We start from the raw sequence: 20,529 nt of genomic DNA, 5'->3' as shown, positions 1-20,529 counted from the left end.
TATGTTTATACATTCTGATTTAAATGCCACAGTAATGACATTAAAGTAATAGAAATACTCAACAGGCCAAGTCTGTTTTAATTACAATTACAGATTAGATGTCTAATTCCTAGTCTTTCCTTTCACATCCTTTTATTCCCATGTCAAAGAAAACACATAGTGAGGCATTTATGTTTGTATATACTATTCTCCAGACTCCATGTCTAGCCTAATAAATTCATTAACAAGACAAGTAGTACAAATGTTGGCTCTGCATCTCTTTCACTAAAGCTCCTTATTTCCTTTTCTTCCTTACTTAACTTGTCAATGTTGGAATGCATTCAGCATTTTTGCTGTTTTCAGCCACTAATAAAACGGGGCCTGGACATATACACCAGTGCTGACAGCCAGGAGCAGTACTTGTGCCCGGCTCATGCATCCTTCCTGAATGGGAAAACTAGGTCAACTGATAGTCCAGATTCTCCATGTGACAAGCATGGGGCAGGGGGGGTAGAAGAAGGCCAGCAGAACAATAGAGAAGAAATCAGTATGTGTAAATGTATGTGTACTTCAAATTTGTGAAATAACTTACAAGAGGGATCTCTCAGAAGTGAGGAAAAGAATAAAGAGGAAAAGAATATCTAAGCTTTACTAAGGAAAACAAAATGAAACCAACAAACAAAGAAATCCACCAAAAAAAACCCCACAAACCATGTGAGAGCAGGTAAGTGCCTATAATTAAGTTTTGTCCCAAGTAAAACTTATTTGTCTTGCCACAAACTAGGTTCAGCCACTTTCCTCACAGATAATTTGTGGATCATGCCATGGGTCCATTTTAAGCAATGGCAGACCTACCTGCATAGAGAGCAATGATGATGATGAAGGTGCTACCTACTTCTATAGTCTAATCACTTAACTGTGATACAGGCATCAGTATGGCAACACTGCTGAATGCAAAGCCAAAAAACAGAGACAAAACTATTCAAAAGTTAAGACGCTTATATTTTTACTGTTCTTGTCTTTAGAAACAACTGAAAGTATTCCTCCTTCCTTAGAGATCTGCAAGAGTCCCTGGAAAACCCAAGAAACCCAGCTGAAATTTAGTGTTGATCCTGTTGTGAGCAAGAGGCTGGACTAGAAGATCTTCCAGCCACATCAATCCATGATTGATTTTCATGAACTGCCTTTCTACAACCCTGAATAGCCTCTAAAGTTACTTTCAGAAAAGCAGAAATATCTAGAATTCATTAGAAAGTCAGCACTTCATAAAGTTGCAACTATGTCTGTACACCTCCCACTTCCCCACCTAGCAAACACACTGCTTTAATGGCTGATGCTGCATCCCACTGTGCCACATCCACAGCTGCTTCTCCCCCACCTTGGAAACATGAGATGCCTTATTTAAAACTAGTTAAATGACAGGCATAATTCAAGCCAATTATTCAATTAAAATAGCACAAAGTTGCATGTTAATTAAAATTATGTATTTCAATGAAGTTTAATGTGCTGGTGGGTCATTTTTATAAATTTATGGCAGATCAAACAACTACAATTAAACCCAAATGTGTATGTGTGTACATACATACATAAATCCAGTTTAAATAAATACAAAATTTCAAATATATCATTAAGCATCAATTTATAGGTACAGAAGGCTGTAGCTTGGCCCTCTGAGATCCTAACATTCTCTTTTTTTAACCTTTTTACCACAGGGGGAGTCTATTTTATATGCAAGTACTAATGTATGAATCTGTAAATACTATCAGTATTTAATTTTCTACAAAGTGTCTATAAATTACATCAAGTCAAGACAGCCTTGGGTAGACATGGCATGTCACTGAAGTAAGCAACACAGACTTTAAAAATAATCCCCATTTATTTCAGAAACAGTACATTTAAGAAATACTTGACTTGTGCAGCCACAGACTCCATAAATAGTTTGATAAATAATTAGTATTGTGCAACCAAACCCACAATACCCACAGGTTTCAAAGTGCTTAGCAAGACAATAGAATATTATGGTTCCCATTTTACAACAGGAACAGCTGAAACAGAAAACTCAGGCGGCTTGTCTGAGGTCATATTGAAAATCAGTGTCACAAATGTGGAAAAAGGCATGAGAATCCTGACTCTCAAACCAATCCTAAGCTACAGATGACTTCACTGTGACTAAATTTAAAAGCAGAAACTGAAATCAAAAAGTAACTTGGCTCTTTCAGGTCAAATGAGGAACAAAGATTTCCTAACGATATGAGATCACTACTGCAGCAATCTGTACATCAGTAAGACCAGATACAGATGTCCCAAAGTCACTCATGGGGACAGGCCCCTTAATAAAGACAGGTGGCTAGAAAGAAGAGAGTGGCATGGAGAAAGCTAAACCCCAAGGTCCACTGAAACCACCAAAACTGAACTTGTGGCAGAACAACACGCCAGGGAACCTCCAGCAACACTCCAACTGGCATGTCTGAGTTGCAGGAGTTTCTCTGGGGACCCCTGCTCTTGCTAACACTTCCCTCATGCTGTAGCATGGAAAGTCCAGCTGCAAGAAGGCTCCTGAGCCACTTCATTACCAGGAGGCCTGGCCCGGCCATGGCAAGCAGGGGCTGTTGGAGAACTCTTGCTCTACAGCTGAACCAGGGCCCATTCAGGCACCTGTCAGCCTGGGATCATGGTAGTGCAAAGCCACAGGACTTGCACAGAAAAACACTTCATGCAGGGTCTTCTGTTCTGCAATATGGCTATTCTTATGATTACTGCTCAATTTTGTGTGTTCTGCACTTCAACAAAGCTCTACACTGCTGAACACTAACTAGAAATAGCACTTGTTATCCACGGTGCGTAGGCATACTGTCTCAAGAGGGCTGGGATTTCACAGAAAGATATTCCTACAGGCAGAGATAGAAATGAAGATTGACCTCTTTTGGCAATGATACCTCCCCCAAGTGGCTGCAGAGACTGCCCTTAGGGCACACAAGTATTATGCCTTTGGAGAACACACAATTGTTTGCATGTTTCCACTCAACAGTGCACAGCTGTTTCAACCAACTTTCACTGTTCATGAAACCAGCAGTGTTGGCACAGCTGAGCATATGCTTCGTAGAAGGAAAAGCAATGCACAGGTTAGCTGAGAGAAGAGAAAAATGGTACACACAATGCAGTATATAGGGATCTTCTTTCCCTTATATCATCCAGTCATATTCACACTGCAAAGATCTGTGCAGCTCCCACAGATGAGAAGTGTGGAACTTTCAGGTGAGGTCACATGGCTCATTTGGTGTCATGCTGATCTCTTGGTTTTGTCTGTGAGATGGGCACTTGCAGTTTTCCTGAGGTAGCAGATGCAGAGGTTTTTGTTTTATTCCCTTAAGAAAAGCAAAAGTGAAGGAAAAGAGGACAGGCAGACAGAAGTGCTGGAGTTTCTTACAAAAGATAAAAACACACTTTAAGTAAAATACGTTTCTGAAACACTCCACTGGGACAGACAGCACAAGAGCCTCCAAAAGCAAACTTCACCATCTCAGAATCACCCTGAAGACAATTACATGTTTATTGTGGCAAAACAGTTAATCAGAGAGAAATTACTTTTCATAAATAAATAGCCAAGCACCTGGCTCTGCAGGGCCCTGGACATTATATAGAACGGACGTTTTTCTCACTGCCATCCTGCAGCAGGTCAAGGCAGCAGAACTGCAGGTGCTGTGCTACAGCACCACACAGCACTGACAGCAGACAGCACAGCACTGCTATATCAAGGCCTTCGTAGAACTTAAGTGCAGAAAGTGTTCATCAGAGGACAAATGTACCCACTCCTTCTGTTGTTCTGCCACCTTTTCTGCCAAGCATTTTACCAGGACAGGGTCTACTTTGGAGTCAATCTTGTTGGCGAACCAGTGCCCATAATTCAGAAGCCATCTTAATTCTCCAGCCCCGTAGATGCAGACACTGCGAAGGTGGGTACCAGTGCATGGAGGATACAAATAGTCTTCAAGATAATTCCATTTCACCAGACGAGTTTTGCTTTGTAAGTCTGTTACATCTTGGGATGACCTTGGAACTTCCCCAGGGACCCCGGGAACACGTACAAGAGTGGCCCAGAAATGTTCATCTGGAGAGTACGTGTCCCTTGACCACTCAAAAAAATCTTTTGCAAGTGAGCTTTCAAGGGTATATTGAATAAATTCTCGGCTTAAAACAAAATAGGCACTGCCTACAAATATCTCAATATTATGAGGTGGCGGATTCTTGGAAATGTTGGTTTTTACAGGCATCTGCATGTATTCATAAGGCACTTTCATAAGTTCATAGTGGTAAGTAAATCGTTCTCTTTTGCTACTGCTTGGCTTTGAAGTTTCCAGCATGTTTCCTCCATTGAGTTTCTTCAGTTCAGTGACCAACTCAAAATTTGATCTCAAAGGGAAATCTTGGCCACACAAATTGATAACATACTTCCAAGGAACTGGAGAGTCCATCAAATCAGACAAACAATTGAAATCTGCTTGCAGACGTGAAATATGTGCATAGTCCACTGTCTCCAATTTTGATGCAATGAAAATATTTGGGAAACATTTAGCTATATTGTTCAAAGCAGATTTGAAACTTTTTGCTGCTTTTCGGTCATAATGGATGCAGTAAATATTTTGACGACTGTACAATGAATGTATGAGTCTTTCTACCATTGCTGCATCTTTGTGAACAACCAAAGAATAAGCAATTGGAAAACTCTCCTCCTCTGGAGAAACAGGTTTTAGGTGGTATTTCCTAAGTGAACGATACACGTGGCAGTCACTTGTCATTGCTACAACATCTTCATCAGCTAAATCAACTATTTCTTTTCTTCTTATCTCTAAACTCTTGCCAATTTCATGAGGATCTTGTTCATATATAGATGAACAATTAATTTCATACTGGAACTCATTTCTAGGGTACGTATACCTGTTTCTAACATAAGAAGAAGTGCTCAAGAAGTGCTCAACCAAGTAAATGTCTTTAGAGGGAAAAAAGTGTCTTTCAACATGGAGGAGCTTCAACAGTGCAATCAGCCACCCAGTAACACACAGAATCAGGATCTTCCTTTGTGAGGGACATTTGTAGGACCACTTGCATCTCTTCATTCTGCAAGAAAAAAGAGACATGGTGTTATTTTAAATCAGAAATCATCAGAGACAATTCCAACCTCTAAGAAAGACATGCATGCACCAGTCTGCCTACAGCATAAACACCACGTTATGAGGACGGGGCACTGGTAATCTCTAGTTTCTTCTTAATCATCATTTTGAAATTTCATTCCCCAGAATGAGCTGAGTGAAGGCAATAAACCAGCTAAATTTCCAGCTAAATAAGAGTACCAGAACAAGACTCCCACTGGTTTCTTTTTTTCCAAACCATTTTAAACTTTATAATGAGCCACAAAATGAAGTACAGCAACCCCTGTACTAGCAAAAACATTACTGTCATCCATCTGAGTAAGAAGTATTGTTTATTTTCCTGAGTAACTACAAGGGATTCAATGAGAGCAGCACAGGGATCTCTAGTAAGTCTGCAAAGAATATGTGCTTAATGGTAGATATTAGTATTGTTTTTTTAAAAAAAGCATGAAACTGAAAGCTTTAGAATTCAAACACTGCATCCTCATTATCTCATTATCTCTAACACTGGAGCTGGCTCATAAAGATGTCCAAGGGGAAATTAATTTCCTTCCTTTCCTATGCCAACAGGATGTGATGAGCCCAAAGTCCTTTCTCTCTTCAGATTTCTTCTAGAAAATACTTCTAACTTGCCCTGAAGATAGAGGTGGATAAAGACATAGCACTTTCATCCACTTGTGTGAACATATAAGCAATGTACCATTCTGAAGGCAGAAGGGTAGTAGTAAGCAACAGTGCATCTGTCCTGCTCTCTGCCATGTGACCCAACCTTGGATGTGACCACAAAAATACACGTGGCCCCTTTTTATACAGCGTGTTATTTAAAAACGTTCCTGTGTAGCACATTAACAACTGAGGTATCACCACAACAAAAGCTAAACACCAAGATCCTCTTCCATATAGCTTTGCTTTACTGGCTGATTGCAAGCAGTATTGTTTCTATCCCTGAATTAAAATTATACCAGAACCACATACAAGTGCAGCAGTAAACTTAGCTCTACTTAGCTTAAGCAAAGCTCTACTTTGTCTTTAAACGGAACAGCTCCCAATATTTTCTTTTGAATAGAAGATGTTCCAGCATGCTTCCAGAGTCAATAAAATGGGGAGGCCAGCGGAAAGGGCTCAGATGACTGCACATCTCACATATGCATGTAAAATCAAGTACTGAGATGTGCATTCAAATATATTGCAAGACTAACTTGGGCATCTTTAGCATTCCCTTAAATGTCAAGTCTTGTAAACTGTAGCTACATTTAAATTGCAACTTGTCAAGGCAGAGCTTTTTCATTTGTCTGTTCTCCCTTGACTTTGCCTTTTCCTGTGCATCTTTGTCCTTAATATTTCTATTCTAGGGCAACAGAAAGAAGGAAATCTTCTTGTTTCACCAGGGGGGTGCCATGTACAAACCAGAGTAAGCCAACACATACCTATTTTGTAGAAACCAAAGCTCAGCAACTCTCTGCAGGTTTTAAACACAGTTTCCAGGTATGCTAACAAAGAAAGAGAAAAAACAGATCTATCTCAATAGAATCATAGAATCATAGAATAGTTTGAGTTGGAAGGGACCTTAAAGATCATCTCCTTCCAAAATCCCTGCCATGAGCAGTGAACCTTCCACTAGACCTTGAACACTTTCAGGGATAGGGAATCCACAACTTCTCTGGGCAACCCGTTCCAGTGCCTCATCATCAACAAAATGAAGTGAGGCATTCCTATCTCAATGAAGCCAAAAATCCCAAATTCCCTCACAGCAAGAGGTGTTTTCCTCCATATCTTCTTCAAATTAATCCCAGCCCAATGTCTAATCTTAGTTTCCCCTTTACCTACTTCCTTCATGTATCTGTGTTCCTGGAGAAAATCACTCTCAAAAGCTACTCCTAACCAAAGGAAGGTTTTCAGCCATATGAAAAAAAGCCCTGTAGAGGGAAACACAGGTAACCTGCCCCATTTTCTTCTTTGGAGGGAGAAGACCTGTGTGATGTGGCCTTTCTGTGAAGTCCACCCCATGCCTCTGCCCAGTGTCTCCCTGGCTACCAAGGACAACACCTACCACCCCTGGCTGAACAGGGATTGCCTAATTCAAGGAGCGAATCTTCTCTTACTTTCTCCTTCAAAAAGGTGTGTCTGGACAAAGAAAAATGAGACAAAAAAACCAACACATTCCAAACTTCTCCAAAACCTCTCTGTGTCAGCTCTGGCCAGCTTCTGCCCAGTGCCAAACATTCTGTTGCTATGAAACCAAACAAAGCCATAGAATCTTAGAATGCCCTGAGTTGGAAGGGACCCGCAAGAATCATCAAAGTACAACTCCTGGCCTGGCACAGGATATCCCCAAGAGTCACACCATGTGCCTGAGAGCATGGTCCACCTCAGAGTATTGAACTCTGTCAGGCTGCTGCTGTGACCCCTTCCATGGGGAGCTTCTTCCAGTGCCCAGCCACCCTCTGGGTGAAGAACCTTTTCCTTATATTCAGCCTAAACCTCCCCAACACAACTTCAGACTGTTCCCTCAGGTCCTGCCACTGTCCACCATACAGAAGAAATCAGTGCCCATCCACCCCTTTCCCCTCATGAGGAAGTTTTATGCCATGATGAGACCTCCCCCAGTCTCCTCCAGGCTGAACAAAGCAAGTGACCTCAGTTGCTCCTCATATGGCTTCCCCTCAAGGCCCTTCACCATCCTCATGGCCCTCCTTTGGACACTCTCCAATAGCTTTATATCTTTCTTATATTGTGGCACCCAAAACAGCCCCCAGCACTCGAGTCAGTGCAGAGAAGAGCAGGACAATCCCCTCCCTTGCCTGGCTGGCGATGCTGTGCCTGATGCCCCCAGGACACAGGTGCCCCTCCTGGCTGCCAGGGCCCTGCTGACTCATGTTCAACTTGCCATCCACCACGACACACTGATCTGTTTCCAAGGGGCTGCTCTCCCAGCCTTTTGTATCCCAGTATGTCTGTACATCCAGGCTTGCCCTGTCCCAGGTGCAGAATCCATGTCTTTGTTAAAATTCATATGAATGGTGATTGCCCAGCCCTCTAATTAGTTGAGATCTATCTGCCTTCAACAGTTCCTCCCAATTTAGTGTCCCAGTTTATATCTTTGAGTCCTGCATCCAAGTCATTAATGAAGATGTTGAAGAGCACAGAACCTAAGGTGAATCCCTGTGGAACCCCACTGGTCACAGGCCACCAGCCTGATGCCACCCCATTCACTGTAACCTCTTGTGTCTGACCTGTCAGCCAGCTGTTCACCCATGGCATGACATATCCAGAAGGATCCTGTGAGAGACAGTATCAAAAGCTTTACTGAAATCCAAATAGATTACATCACCTGGCTTGCCTTGATCAGCTAAGTGAGTTACCTTGTCATAAGAGGGAATTAGTTTGTCAAGCAGGACCCTCCCCTCATGAAGCTATGCTGACTGTGACCAGTGACTGCATTGTCTTTCAGGTGTTTTTCAATAATTCCCAGAATAATCTTCTCCATAATTTAATCAGGCACTGGAGTGAGACTGACAGGCTTGTAGTTACCAGGGTCATCCCTCTTGCCTTGAAGGAATTCTTTCTCATGTCCAGCCTGAACCTTCCCTGGTGCAGCTTGAGGCCATTTCTTATCCTGTTGCTGGTTGCTTGGGAGAAGAGGCTGACTCCCACCTTGCTACAGCCTTCTTTCAGGTAGCTGTAGAGAGCAGTAAGGTCTCCCCTGAGCCTACTCTTTTCCAGGCTAAATAACCCCAGCTCCCTCACTCCTCATATGACTTACTTTCTAAATCCTTCACCACCTTTGTTGCCCTTCTAAATAATTTTTCTCTCACCAGTATAAAGCTAATTTCAGCAAAAGGCTGAGATTTCTTGAGGAACAGTGTGAGACCAGATAATTAAATCTCTTGGGACAGAAGGGTCATCACAAACCTCACTGGGTTTTGACTCAATTTCAAAAGTCTTTATTTTTGACCACATGAAGACTCAAAGCCCTACTCAGATATCAAGGTGTATTGTACACACCCTCCTCTTCGGAGAAGCATGAAATGAATGAACATGGCAGATGAGAACAGGAAGCTATTGCTGCCCAAAGTGCTTATCTTGGGTAGCACTGACCAGATGGTAACTCTGGTTATCTTGCCCACAAAAACATTTTCCTCAGGTAATGCCATACAATAGACAGGCAAGGTTCCATCTTTTGTACCAAGATTTTCTATTATGATTTTATATTATGAGCTTGGCATTGACATGTTGCCTTGTTCTGTAACAGGTGTTACTTGTCTTTTCTACATGTGAGAAGACTCTTGAGGTACACTTGCTTGACCCAGGACTTGAGGAGGGCAGAAGCCCCAGGTCTTCACCCAGCATAAGACTTCTATCCAGATCCTCCCCGGGTTATACGGCCCTTTCATGAACCTTGGGTCCAAGGAAATCTTCTTCTCCTGCCTCCGCACCACACTATTAATAAAACCAGATTTTACCCTCTCCATGTGGGCCAGAACAAACACATGCACTTGTATCTGATTAACAGATCCATTGTCAATTTATTATGTCAAAAAATCTGCATTTCCCTTGTCACTAGCAGTGTAATGCAAAACACAAAAAATAATTTTATTAAAGTCTGGCAATTGTCTCTCCCTTAACAACTGCTGCTCAAATTCAGAGAAGATGTATGAAGGCTAAGTATCCATCCCTCAGGACCAACTACAGCTCAGCTCACAAAGATCATGCCATCAGCTGCAAAGTCTGCTGTCTCAAAGTTTTCTGAATTCACAAAGCCGTGCCCGCTACTCAGGATTCAACTGCAAAATGAAAATGGGTGAAGTTGTCAGGAAAAGCAGGAAATCCTCTCCCCAGGTCCTCAGACTTCACATAGGAGGACTCCCACTTCAGGAGTGTGGTCACTGGGAAGTGGCCCAGCTAAAAGCTTCCAGTCATGAACCACAGGCACTAATTGCAACTCTTCTGATTAACAGCAAGGTTCTAAGTGTGTCTTCTGTGATACTGAAGTTTAAAAATGTTAGGCAAGGGTAAGGTGTGCTGCCAACATCAGATGCAACCTGGTTGAAAAACTCTGAACATGCTGCTCTTTGAATCATGTAAAAAAATGAATGATTTTGCATTTCACTGGCACCCCCAAGAAACATGCACATTGCCTCACGTCAATGTATGTCTTATAAACTCAACAGAAATACTTCCTATTTCAGGAATTTTTGTTTAAACTGAATTGAGGTCTAAAAGAAATTCAGTTTTGAATGAGAACAAAATTTTACAGAGGGCAACAATTCACATTTTGGCTTGTTTTACAAATTAGGGTATTTTCATCAAAATTAGGATAGATTAGAACAATGTTTTTTTCTTCATTTGTATCTTTTAATAACTAAAAACACATTCTTCTCCTTAAAAATTTATAAAAGCAGCAGTGGGACTCCTTGCCTCCAAGACTCTAAGAGAGAGTGATGATGTGCCTGCCCAAAAAACTATTCTGCTGTTTCACCTGAGCACTGTGTAATTTTTGTTGCATTCTGATCTAAATACACTGGCTAAGGCCACTATGCACTGTTGGTTATCACGGTTATTGCAATATTGAAGGTATGATTCCTATATTATTTAATTTTTGTTAGTAATAGTTCCATAACATTGAATATCTAAGATGCTGTGGAAACAATACCAATCAGTGTAGGCTAGCTTAAATTGGTTTTGAGTGTGCCCACCAGAATGTTCACTGTATTTACCAAATCAGTGTAAAGTGAGCCTTATAAACTTTGCATCTTCTCAGTGCTATGCAAAGAAATTTTTGTGGGCCAGCTGGTAAACTGCATATCTGGGTAGCATTGGATACCTCTTACCAGTCCAGCATCTTTTCCCTGGAGGGAAGCAAACCACAGATACAGAAAGAGGAGCAGAGAGAAGTCTTATCCACCACCTCCATGTAAGCCCACAGCCCTTGAAAGAAAAAATAGGAACTGCTGTTGCTGTTAATTGGAAGAAGAACACAGCAGTCAGGTGAAACTGTACATTATCAGATCTGGTGGTCCAAACTGCTCTGAAGAACCTCCTGTGAGCACATACATTAATTCATTTGGAATAACATTTTTACAAAGTGTACATCCCTTCCTTCAGGGTAAAATCAAGCTCAAATTATCACTCCTACTAAAAAACTGTACACCTTCACACATTGTTTCATAGAATTACAGAAACATGGAAATACTTGAATTGGAAGGGGACTTTAAATGTCATCTAGTCCAACTCCCCTACCTTGGGCAGGAACATTTCCACTAGACTGCTTGAGGTTGTCCCACAACATCTGGTCATACTTTACGCTAGGAAGCAGAACTTAATGTGGTGAAACTACCCAGACTACTTCTAGATTTGGTCTTGAAAAAAACAGCAGAGAACCTGTTCTGCATTCTAGTTGCTCTACTGTGCACATGAGACTTGCCTTGCCCAAACTAAGATCTGAAGCCCTCTGCAGGGGGTGGAAAGATACAAGATACAAAAGGATCACCAATTCGTCCCAAAGCATGAACCATGAGATGGGCTGGATGAAGCATCCCTGGTAAAGTCATGGTCACAACAAACAGAAGCCAGGAAAAAGCCCAGCTTTTACATAACAACTGCCAGCTCTGCTTGCAATGGCACAGCCTTGTTGCACCTCCAGTGCGAAGAATTCCAGGAGTAGCAGTATTTCACCCAGCTGTGATCCTCTGCCAGGAACACCCAGCAGCTCCTCCATCCCAGACTGGCACTCAGGAGCAACGGAGAAAAGCCAGGAAGATGCTCTAGCCAGCTCAAGTCTGAGTTAGCTCAGAGAACCAAGATCCTGCTCTGGCTGACCTCCAATGTCTCATATACACACCAGTGCTGCAGCAGCTTCAGCCCTCTTTGAGGCCACCCCTCTGTAAATGTTTAAGGAGACATTTGAGCAACTCAGAGGAATGGACAGGTTCCGTTCATGAGCACAAAGAAATTGGCAGGCTTTGGGCTCACACTGTGTCTCTGAAAGCGTGTTTCCACTTTAGTAAGTAATAATATACATATGGAGACCTTGCTCCTGTGAGAGACCAGGGCTTTACTGCAGCAGCTCACACTATTATTTTTGGTTTTTTCGTAAACTTAATGAACCCAGACTCCCAGCCTGTGCAACTTTGTGATACCAATGTCATTCTTCCATAGGAGGAGTCTAGAGCTCCCTTCACATTGAGCAGGAGCAAATTACTGACTCTCACATTTCTCTTGCTCTGCATGGTGAGTCTCACCTGCCATCCACACAGTGCAGAGTTCCCAGTTTGTTTGTATTCAGAGCACACTGCTTTATTAGCAGCTTCTGAACTACCTTGTTTGAGAAAATACAGAATTTTTCAACTCACCAGCACTTCATTCCCTTTCATTATTGTGTCTTTTCTGATACAGCTTGTGCTGCATTAAACTCAAGTGCTTCAGAGATTAAAGGTAGAAGCTTCCTACAATGGGTGGATCTGCAATGCCCAGAAGCTCCCTGAATGTTGCCTGCAGGTTGGAGCCACTATGAACCATCCAGCTCCATCACAGGAAGCACAGAGCCTGGTGGAGCCAAGATACGAGATGTACCTCCAGGCAGAAGGATAAAACTCCTGCTTTGAAGGTTGGGTTTTCTTCATGAAAAATGAAGGGATCCGTGCTCAGGCTGACACCATGGAGAAGGAAAAGCTTTCCTTTGATACTGGAAGCAACAGGCTCAGCAGCAGGCATGTGGGCAGGGCTACCTGAGGAAGACTGTAACTTGTCTGCCTGTAATAACCAATGCATCACAACTTTCCTGAGGAGCACAAGGTATGTATCCATGTCCACTGGCCCCTCTGCGCTGCCCTCTCCCAGTCCTTCCTGAAGGACCTGCTCAGTAAGCAAGCAAAAGTCCAATCTCAACCACCAGCTACACTGAGCTACAGAAAACAAAAGGCAGGCTCTCTCCTAATGCATAGTGCTACCAAATTTATCATACTTCCTTTCTACTTCAGCAATACTGATCAAAGAGGTCTGTGACTTTCTACAGATGCCACAGATTACTTTTGGTGTCATGCCAGATGGCCAGCTGGAAGGAACCATCTCTTGTCTGTTGTCACATCAGCTTGGGACTGGTTTACCCAGGGCACAGACTGACAAGAAATGTTGACTGCTACTAGAATAGGGATTATTGGAAAGTTCAGGCTGTGAGGAGGCAGTGCTCTCTCCTCAGTGGATCTGAAATACATAGTGCTTGCTATGAAAGCTGTTGTGAGCCAGCCTGCTTCTCTGCTTGCCACAGAGCAAGAGTTATGTGAAAAGGTCAAGTTTGAGTGTAAGTCTGTGGAAGGAGACAAAAGAGGGAGAGCAGATGTAGGGGAACAGAAGTGCTTTTACCCCATCATGTGATTTTCTCCTGCATGAAGAAACCCTTCTGCATATGTACAGCATGAACCAAGCTCCTTGCTGTCACCTAGGTAAAAAAATTAAAAGGGAATGGGTGCTGAGAAGAGCAGGGGCAGCAGAACAGAGGTTGGGAAATTATGAAAGAGGAGAATGGAGAGAGGCAAAAACAGTGTCTACACCTTTCCTTGGAAACCAGGTCACAGTGTATTTCAGCAGCTAACACCATTACCAGATAAAGCAGGAACTATGGGAACAATTCCCTCTCCTCCAGGTAAAAACACTTTAGGAAAGTTCTCCCTGATAAAATATCTCTGTTTGCTTAATACACACCTGCTCCCACAGCAATGCAAACTTGGTGGTTTGCATGACCAACTCCGTGGAAAAATTTAGTTAGCTCCTCCTGGTTTTCCCTCTGGTCTATACAAATCAAGTCTGGGTCTTGATAGGTCTATGGGAAAGACAGAGGGGATGATATTCCTGGGAAACTGGGGAAGTGGAAAAGTAATCACGTGCTTTCCTAAGCTATTTATTTTATTTTTTAGTAAACTGTCTGTCTGAATTAAACTTTTAACACTACTTGACTATTCAGTGCTGCTAACTAGAAAAGTTAATTCATTAATGTACTAATTTTTTTACTGCTGCTAGCTGGTTATTTCCATTGCAAAATTATCTATTGATAGGGATCATGGGATTTCTGTAGGAGTACTTTTTATTGGCATTAAATCTTAATCAGTTGATTCTATCAAGTTTGTCTGGTTTTCCACCCACTTGCCCTGCATGGGAGCCTCAGCCTGTGCCTCTCTAACACAGTCACACTTACCACCAGCCTCATTCTACCCAGCTCACCCCCTTGTTTTGGCTTGCCTACCTGATGTAAGATTATTTACTTTTCACTTACAGTTTCTCTGAATGATGAACAACTAAAGAGCTAAGTAACTACAATTACTTACACACTTAATTGCGGAGAACTGTGTCACTACTTTTAGACCTAATTAAATGATAAACCTGCTAATTTTAAGACCCTGAAGACTTAAAACAACATAATGTCCCAATGAAAAACAGTAAGAAAAGACTACAGTTTAGCAGAGTATGGTTTGTGCTTCTGGAAGAGGAAAGACAGGTTCTTGCCACACACATGGGAAACACAGACCTGGCAATTATGAATATCACACACGACTTTGTCCTGGTATTAATCATGAGGAAGGACTCTTTCTTGCACAGGATCTGTATTTCCCAGCAGAACTTTCTGTGCAGATAGTAAGTTGCTTTGCTTGTCTGTTTGCCACTCAGTTCCAGCTCTCTGTACGCTCTTTAGAAAAGCTGGATTCTCCTTTCCAGTTGCCTCCAGTGGCAATCTCCATAGTTTCAGAAAAATATCTTACATTAATTTCAACATGTTCATGTCCCAGAGATATGCCAAGGTAAAGAAAGTCAATGTCTTAGTTCTTTGGCCAGGAAAAGAGGCAAGCAACTTCTGCAGGGTCATACAAGCAGCACAAAAGAGAATGTGGTTCCTCTGCAACCCCAACTAATCTGAGCTGCTTTACAGTAACTTTTCATGAAAGCTCTTTTGCTGGAGGCCTGAAAAGAAAAGTCTCTCAGCAAATCCCTTGGTACACCTCATACTACTGCACCATGCCAGTCAGAGGATTTGCAGCCCTCTTAAAGCAAAAAAGTGTTAAGAAGGCCCAGAGATAGTCAGTCATCAAAATTCCCATGTGTGATGCTCATACATTCAGAATTCCAATTCTCTGGCTTTGTGAGATGGGGGTATCCGTGCTTGCCAAGGACTTAGTGTACTATAAAGGCAGAAGTCAAGAAAACAAACAAACAAATCCCACTAACAGAGTTTACTCCCTTCTGATTTGTGGCAATCTACAGTTTAACAGCTTTGTTCCACCTCATATGGGAGTTTAAAGCAATAGTACTACAGTGGAGAGAGGGTTAACATTTAAATTATAGTATAACACAAAAATTAAGCCCAAAGGGACAAAATTTGTGTTCATTGGCAAGGAGAAGCACTGTAAAAGATGGTGGAAGTTTCCTGTTAGACAGGGAAGCAGGAGAAACTGCACTGCACTGCAGAAAAGCTCCCATTAACAGCTCAAAATATTTCTCCATTTCCTTCACCTCCTCACCAAGCTGCCCGCAAACTCTTGTCTGCAACCCCCCACTGTAAATCACCCTCTTTAAGTCATTTCCTTCCCCTCCCCCCCCCGCCGAAGTCACAGCTTGTCATATCAGCAAGATCACATCAAAGAGAGCTGCACACCTACCTCCTGGACGTAGCTGTGGTCTCTTCCCCTCCTTAGGATGCTCTGTCCCAGGACATCAATATGGGCACAGCCAGCTCAGTGGGCAAACAAAGTCGTGGTGTCTGCTCCATTCTGCCACTGCCTGCAGCCTCCACCAGTATCAGTGCTTCAAGTGCGTATGAAGTTGAACATACAGAAGTAGTAGGGATGACATTATTTCTTGCAAAAATTACAAAAGAAAATTGTAAAATGTTAGCTGAAAATTAATGAACATGGAGGCTTTGCATGGTAAGTACCGGGGCGGGTGGGCATGAAGGGTAGCAATGTCTGCAGTTCTGATATTAAAAGCCTCTGCTTTTTAGCAGGTTGGTTGGGAAGATTTTATTATTATTATTGTTATTATTATTATTATTAAGCTGTGGAAGGCATTATCTGTATAAGAAGCATGTATTTTTGTTTACTCACATAGCATTTCTAAGCACCAAGAAGGCAGGGAGAAAGAAACACCATAAAAAGAGCAGATCACATCAAAGCAATGTAATTTCCTTCTCCAGCAGAGTAAAGAGGACCTGGGGAGAGGCAGGAAAGCACTAGGACATGAGGAATCTCTCAAAAGCCTCACCAAGTTTAAGATACACATGGTACTTCTGGTACCAAGACTACAGGTCTCAGAGAGCTGCTCCCTCCACAAATAAAATAGCTCTGACACTAAGCCAAGGCCAGAAGTTTGGGCTACTGTTATGAGACCCACAGTCCTCATGATACTTCCTGAAATTCTCCTTAGATCTGATGACCTGCATTGCAAGTTCACCTATACGTAAGTACTTTGTATGGTATACAATGTCTCTGTGGCAAGAAATACATTTCTGGGTTATTATACCTAACTTTTCTCTGTGTGATGCTTAAAAAGAAATTTAAGGAACTAAACACTGTACTATTTGCATATATCACAAACAACTATCATGATATTTTCCCTAGAGGAAAGCACTGCAGCAGTATTCCTAAGGCATATGTAGCATTCTCCTCCTCTCCATCCACATTTTGACCAAAATACTGTGCACAGCAGCCTCTACTTCATCACCAGTCTTCCAGCTGATACTGCACTTTTGTGACTGAAGTAGGCTGAGTCTCATAAGCCCCAAAGAGGGCTCTGGGTGTCAGAGATTCAAAGGATCCTGCAGTCCTGCCTTAGCTTGTTGTCCCCAGCACTGCAAAATTATACAGAGAGAACAGTATCCAGATACCTTAATATGGAATATTAATACCTAATTTTGGCACACTGTGTTTGCATAAGATGCAATGTGGCAAGACAGTAGCTGGGTCAACTTTATCTCTTTTTAGTGTGGTGGGAGGGTACAGTGGCCAATTGTACCATGTGTTATAAATTGATTAAAAAATTAAGAAAATGGGACATTTTCTGTGAGAAAAAAGCACCCAACACAAACAAAACTGGAAAAGGTCTGCAGAGGGCTATGCATCTTTTGAGTAAGATTTAGGGTGCTGACTTGTCCCTGCCTGGAAATTAAGCATGCAGAAAGACCTCCACCAGCAAAGAACAATGCACCACAAAAACACACACAGGCCAACTGCACTCCACAGTCAATCCAAAAGGAAAAGGTCTTTGATTGGCACCAGGGAATCCTGCACAGGCCAGGGCTAGCTACTTGACCCACCAGACAAGCCATGCAGCAGTTAGATACTACAACAGAGCCTGTTGTAGGAGGATGGGTGGGTCTCTGACAGGCTGGTGTGTACCCTGTCACCTGCCTTTGTCTGAGTGTGGTGCAATTAAAGAGCTCCTCTTTCTTCACAGCTGGCTCTCTTGTACTAAAAGCAGGGGGACCTCTGCCTCACACTTGGTCACATCACAAACCCTGGTGAAGCCTTTTTCATTTTTGAGTGTTTCAGTGAGATGTCCGATGAGGCTTGACTTGTTGACAATTACGCAAAATGCACTCCCTTGCTGGATTCGGCACCCTGCTGGTTATGTTGCAGAAATGAGCTTTTTATGACTCATCTGGTACATTTCTTAGTTCCTTTATCAATATTTCTTGGAAGACCTCAAAAGCTGGAGTCACCATATGACTCCTGATGACTCTTTCTGTACCTGTAACTGCTACATAAATGCTTTAAGCTTAATTCCTCTGAACTCACCTGGACTACTTATTTCAGGTATAGTCTCTTGCCTCTCACCAAGGCATTTATAGGATCACAACCCGGCTGTTGACTGACTAGAATAATCTGCACATATTAGGCCATAAAATAGCATGCATATTATAGATTACGAACCACAAAACCCACAGAACCTGGTACATAAGCAGTTTTCAGTGTGTGGACCCCATTCTTGGGAGTCTGGATCCCCAGTGTAATATCACACAGAGGTGGTGCTAACACAAGCATCTGAAACCTGAATATTCCTTACCACCATTACTGCTTTTCAGAAAGTTATAATCCTTAGGAATGACTAATTTATATGATACATATGTCAAAAAGCATTAGCCAGGTTTATTGGTAATCTTTAAATGCCTTTACAGCTGGGCAGTATACACAAAAATACAAAAAAACTGGGCCAAAACCCACCACTAACAGATGTACAAAACCGAACCACAGTTCCACAAATGTAGTAGCATTTCACTTCGCTGTCTATGACCATCTCAGAAAAACTACATGCGTGAAAGAACAATCACATCATATCCATGGAGCCCATCCAGCCCAGGATGTTGTCTCATAGTAGTCAAAAGCTGATACTTTCTCCTGGAAACAGGAGAAAGGACAAGTATTCTTGAATACTTTCTCCACCTGCCCTTTCCACTTCCATTTGCTTACAGCTTAGAAGTTTTCAAAGACAGTTTACAAATGTCTGTTTCTTAAGAAATTTTGAGTTCTTTCATCTAGTCATTTTTGAACCTACACAAGCTTTCTGACATACAGAGACTAGGGAGTGTGGGGGTGGGGGGCAACATGCTACAGCTGACTTGAGCATGGTGTAAAAACCACTTTCTTGTATTTGCTTTCAATCTTTTGCCTTCCAGTGTCACTTGACTGTTGTAATTCCCTATTTGAAAGAAGCAAACAGCTCTTCCTTGTTAATTACCTCCACTTCGGTTGCAAGTTTATCTACCCTCTCTACCCCTCAGCTGTTTCTCTCACAAGCAAGCAAATGCAAAATTTATTTATGCAAAAAGGCTACTATTAAGGAAATGTGCCTATCTCAAAATGAAACAGGTTGGTTTATGGATTAGATGTTTGGAATGAGTTAGAGGATGTTCAATGCAGCAGAGCCCCAGGTGGGACACAGTGGAGATTCCCCATAAGGTCTTCTTTTTCTAAGCCTTACTCTGGTATTAGTAAATTTGTTCACCCGCTAATGAGGGGCAAGATGCTGCTGTCTCTCTTCGAGAAAAAATAAAAAGAAAAAAAGAAAGATTTCTGACAGATTCTTCCTGTTCTTACTTTCTGTTTCCTCACAAGGAAAAAGAACCTCTTTCCGTCCTAAAGAAATGACTAAGTGCACTTGGCAAATTTGAACATAGCTACACGAACGTTTTGAGCAATTTACTGAGAAACAAAAAAATGCCAACATCACAGCAACCCTGATTCCTCTTTACCAAACGTCACTCTAAGTTGGTGTAACTGTTGCTTCTGGAAAGAAGCTTACGCGGCTGCAACATCTGGGCACGCCGCCTACTAGCCGGGCTGCGGGCAGGTGTGTTCCCCGGCTCCGGACACCCGCAAAAATCCCCCCGTAACTAACTTTTAAAACAAACGGCGCCTTCTTACCGGAGCTCTCCCGCAGCACCAGCACCGACCCTCCTCCGGCCGCCTCCAGCGCCGCGCCGCGCCCGGCCCTCTCGCCCCCGCGCAGCGCCGCCCCGCCTGCGCTCCCACGGAGTCACACAGTGCCGCCCTTTCCTCCCCCTCCCACTCCTCCCAAACTCCGCCGCCGCGGCCGAGCATCCAAGTTTGTGCCTTCGGCGAAGCCTCCGGGAGGGGGACGGGAGCTGCTGCGACCCCAGCGCACCGCTCCTCGAAGTTAGGGCTCAGCTTCGCGGGCCGGGACCCCTCGCTGCCGCTGTCCCGGGACGTGCCCGCCGGCCGCGCACTCACCCGAGCGGATCGCGGCCGTCCCGGGCCGGCGCGCTGCTCGGCTCGTATGTGCACGGGTGTGTGATGGGTGTGCGGCACAGCATTTTCCTCCATGACGTGGAGGAAAAAAGAAGAGCCGCCGCCCGCCCCGAAACCTGGCGGGCAGGAGGAGATGGACGAGTGGGAGGTGGCGGTGAGGTCCCCGCCAGCACCTGGAACCGGGAGGAACCTGCCGGCTCCACGCCGCCCCTCCGGCAAACGCGGCGCCGAATTCCTCACGGCTGCCCTGCGGAAGCGGAGCAGCCGAGGAGCTCCGCAAGCTCGGCCGGGCGGCAAGACAGGGCTGCGAGTGGGCTGGGCTGGCGACGTGCTCCCGGCCCGGGCTCCTCGTCCTCTGCTCGGCTGCCCCGAGAGCACACAGCCCTGAAGAGGGCTGAGCTGCAGTGGTCGGGGGTGGGCACGAGGGCGGCGATGGCTGCAGTTCTGAACTGATAAGCTGCAGCCCGTCGTTAAGCCTCTGCTTTTGGGCAGGATGGTTGGGGAGGTTTTATTATTATTTTTTATTTAGCAGTGAGATTTATATTTATTTAGCAGTGAAATAACTTGCCGCTGCACTAGAATACTGCAGCTCCCCAACGACTTCCAGACAAAGGTGTTTTAAGGTCAGGCCGAGCTGTTGGCTCTGCTAGCAG

At 43.4% G+C, this 20,529-nt stretch overlaps 1 protein-coding gene across 2 annotated transcripts; it reads right to left on the bottom strand.

Annotated features, from left to right (window-relative positions):
* Nucleotides 1-1,578: 1,578 nt before the first annotated feature.
* GCNT4 (glucosaminyl (N-acetyl) transferase 4) lies at nucleotides 1,579-19,578 on the bottom strand. Of its 2 annotated transcripts, XM_069001188.1 has the most exons (4): nucleotides 19,532-19,578; nucleotides 15,773-15,970; nucleotides 6,554-6,616; nucleotides 1,579-5,094 (listed from the first exon to the last, which is right to left on the bottom strand). In XM_069001188.1, exon 4 carries the CDS (start codon nucleotides 5,091-5,093, stop codon nucleotides 3,726-3,728), a length of 1,368 nt encoding a protein of 455 aa, XP_068857289.1. In that variant the 5' UTR covers nucleotide 5,094; nucleotides 6,554-6,616; nucleotides 15,773-15,970; nucleotides 19,532-19,578; the 3' UTR covers nucleotides 1,579-3,725. The 2 variants fall into 2 exon arrangements, with proteins under 2 accessions (XP_068857289.1, XP_068857288.1); XM_069001187.1 differs by lacking the exon at nucleotides 6,554-6,616.
* Nucleotides 19,579-20,529: the final 951 nt, after the last annotated feature.

The sequence above is a fragment of the Aphelocoma coerulescens genome, assembly GCF_041296385.1.
Source record: "Aphelocoma coerulescens isolate FSJ_1873_10779 chromosome Z unlocalized genomic scaffold, UR_Acoe_1.0 ChrZ, whole genome shotgun sequence".
Lineage (NCBI taxonomy): Eukaryota > Metazoa > Chordata > Aves > Passeriformes > Corvidae > Aphelocoma > Aphelocoma coerulescens.
This window is presented reverse-complemented; position numbering and strand designations above follow the sequence as displayed.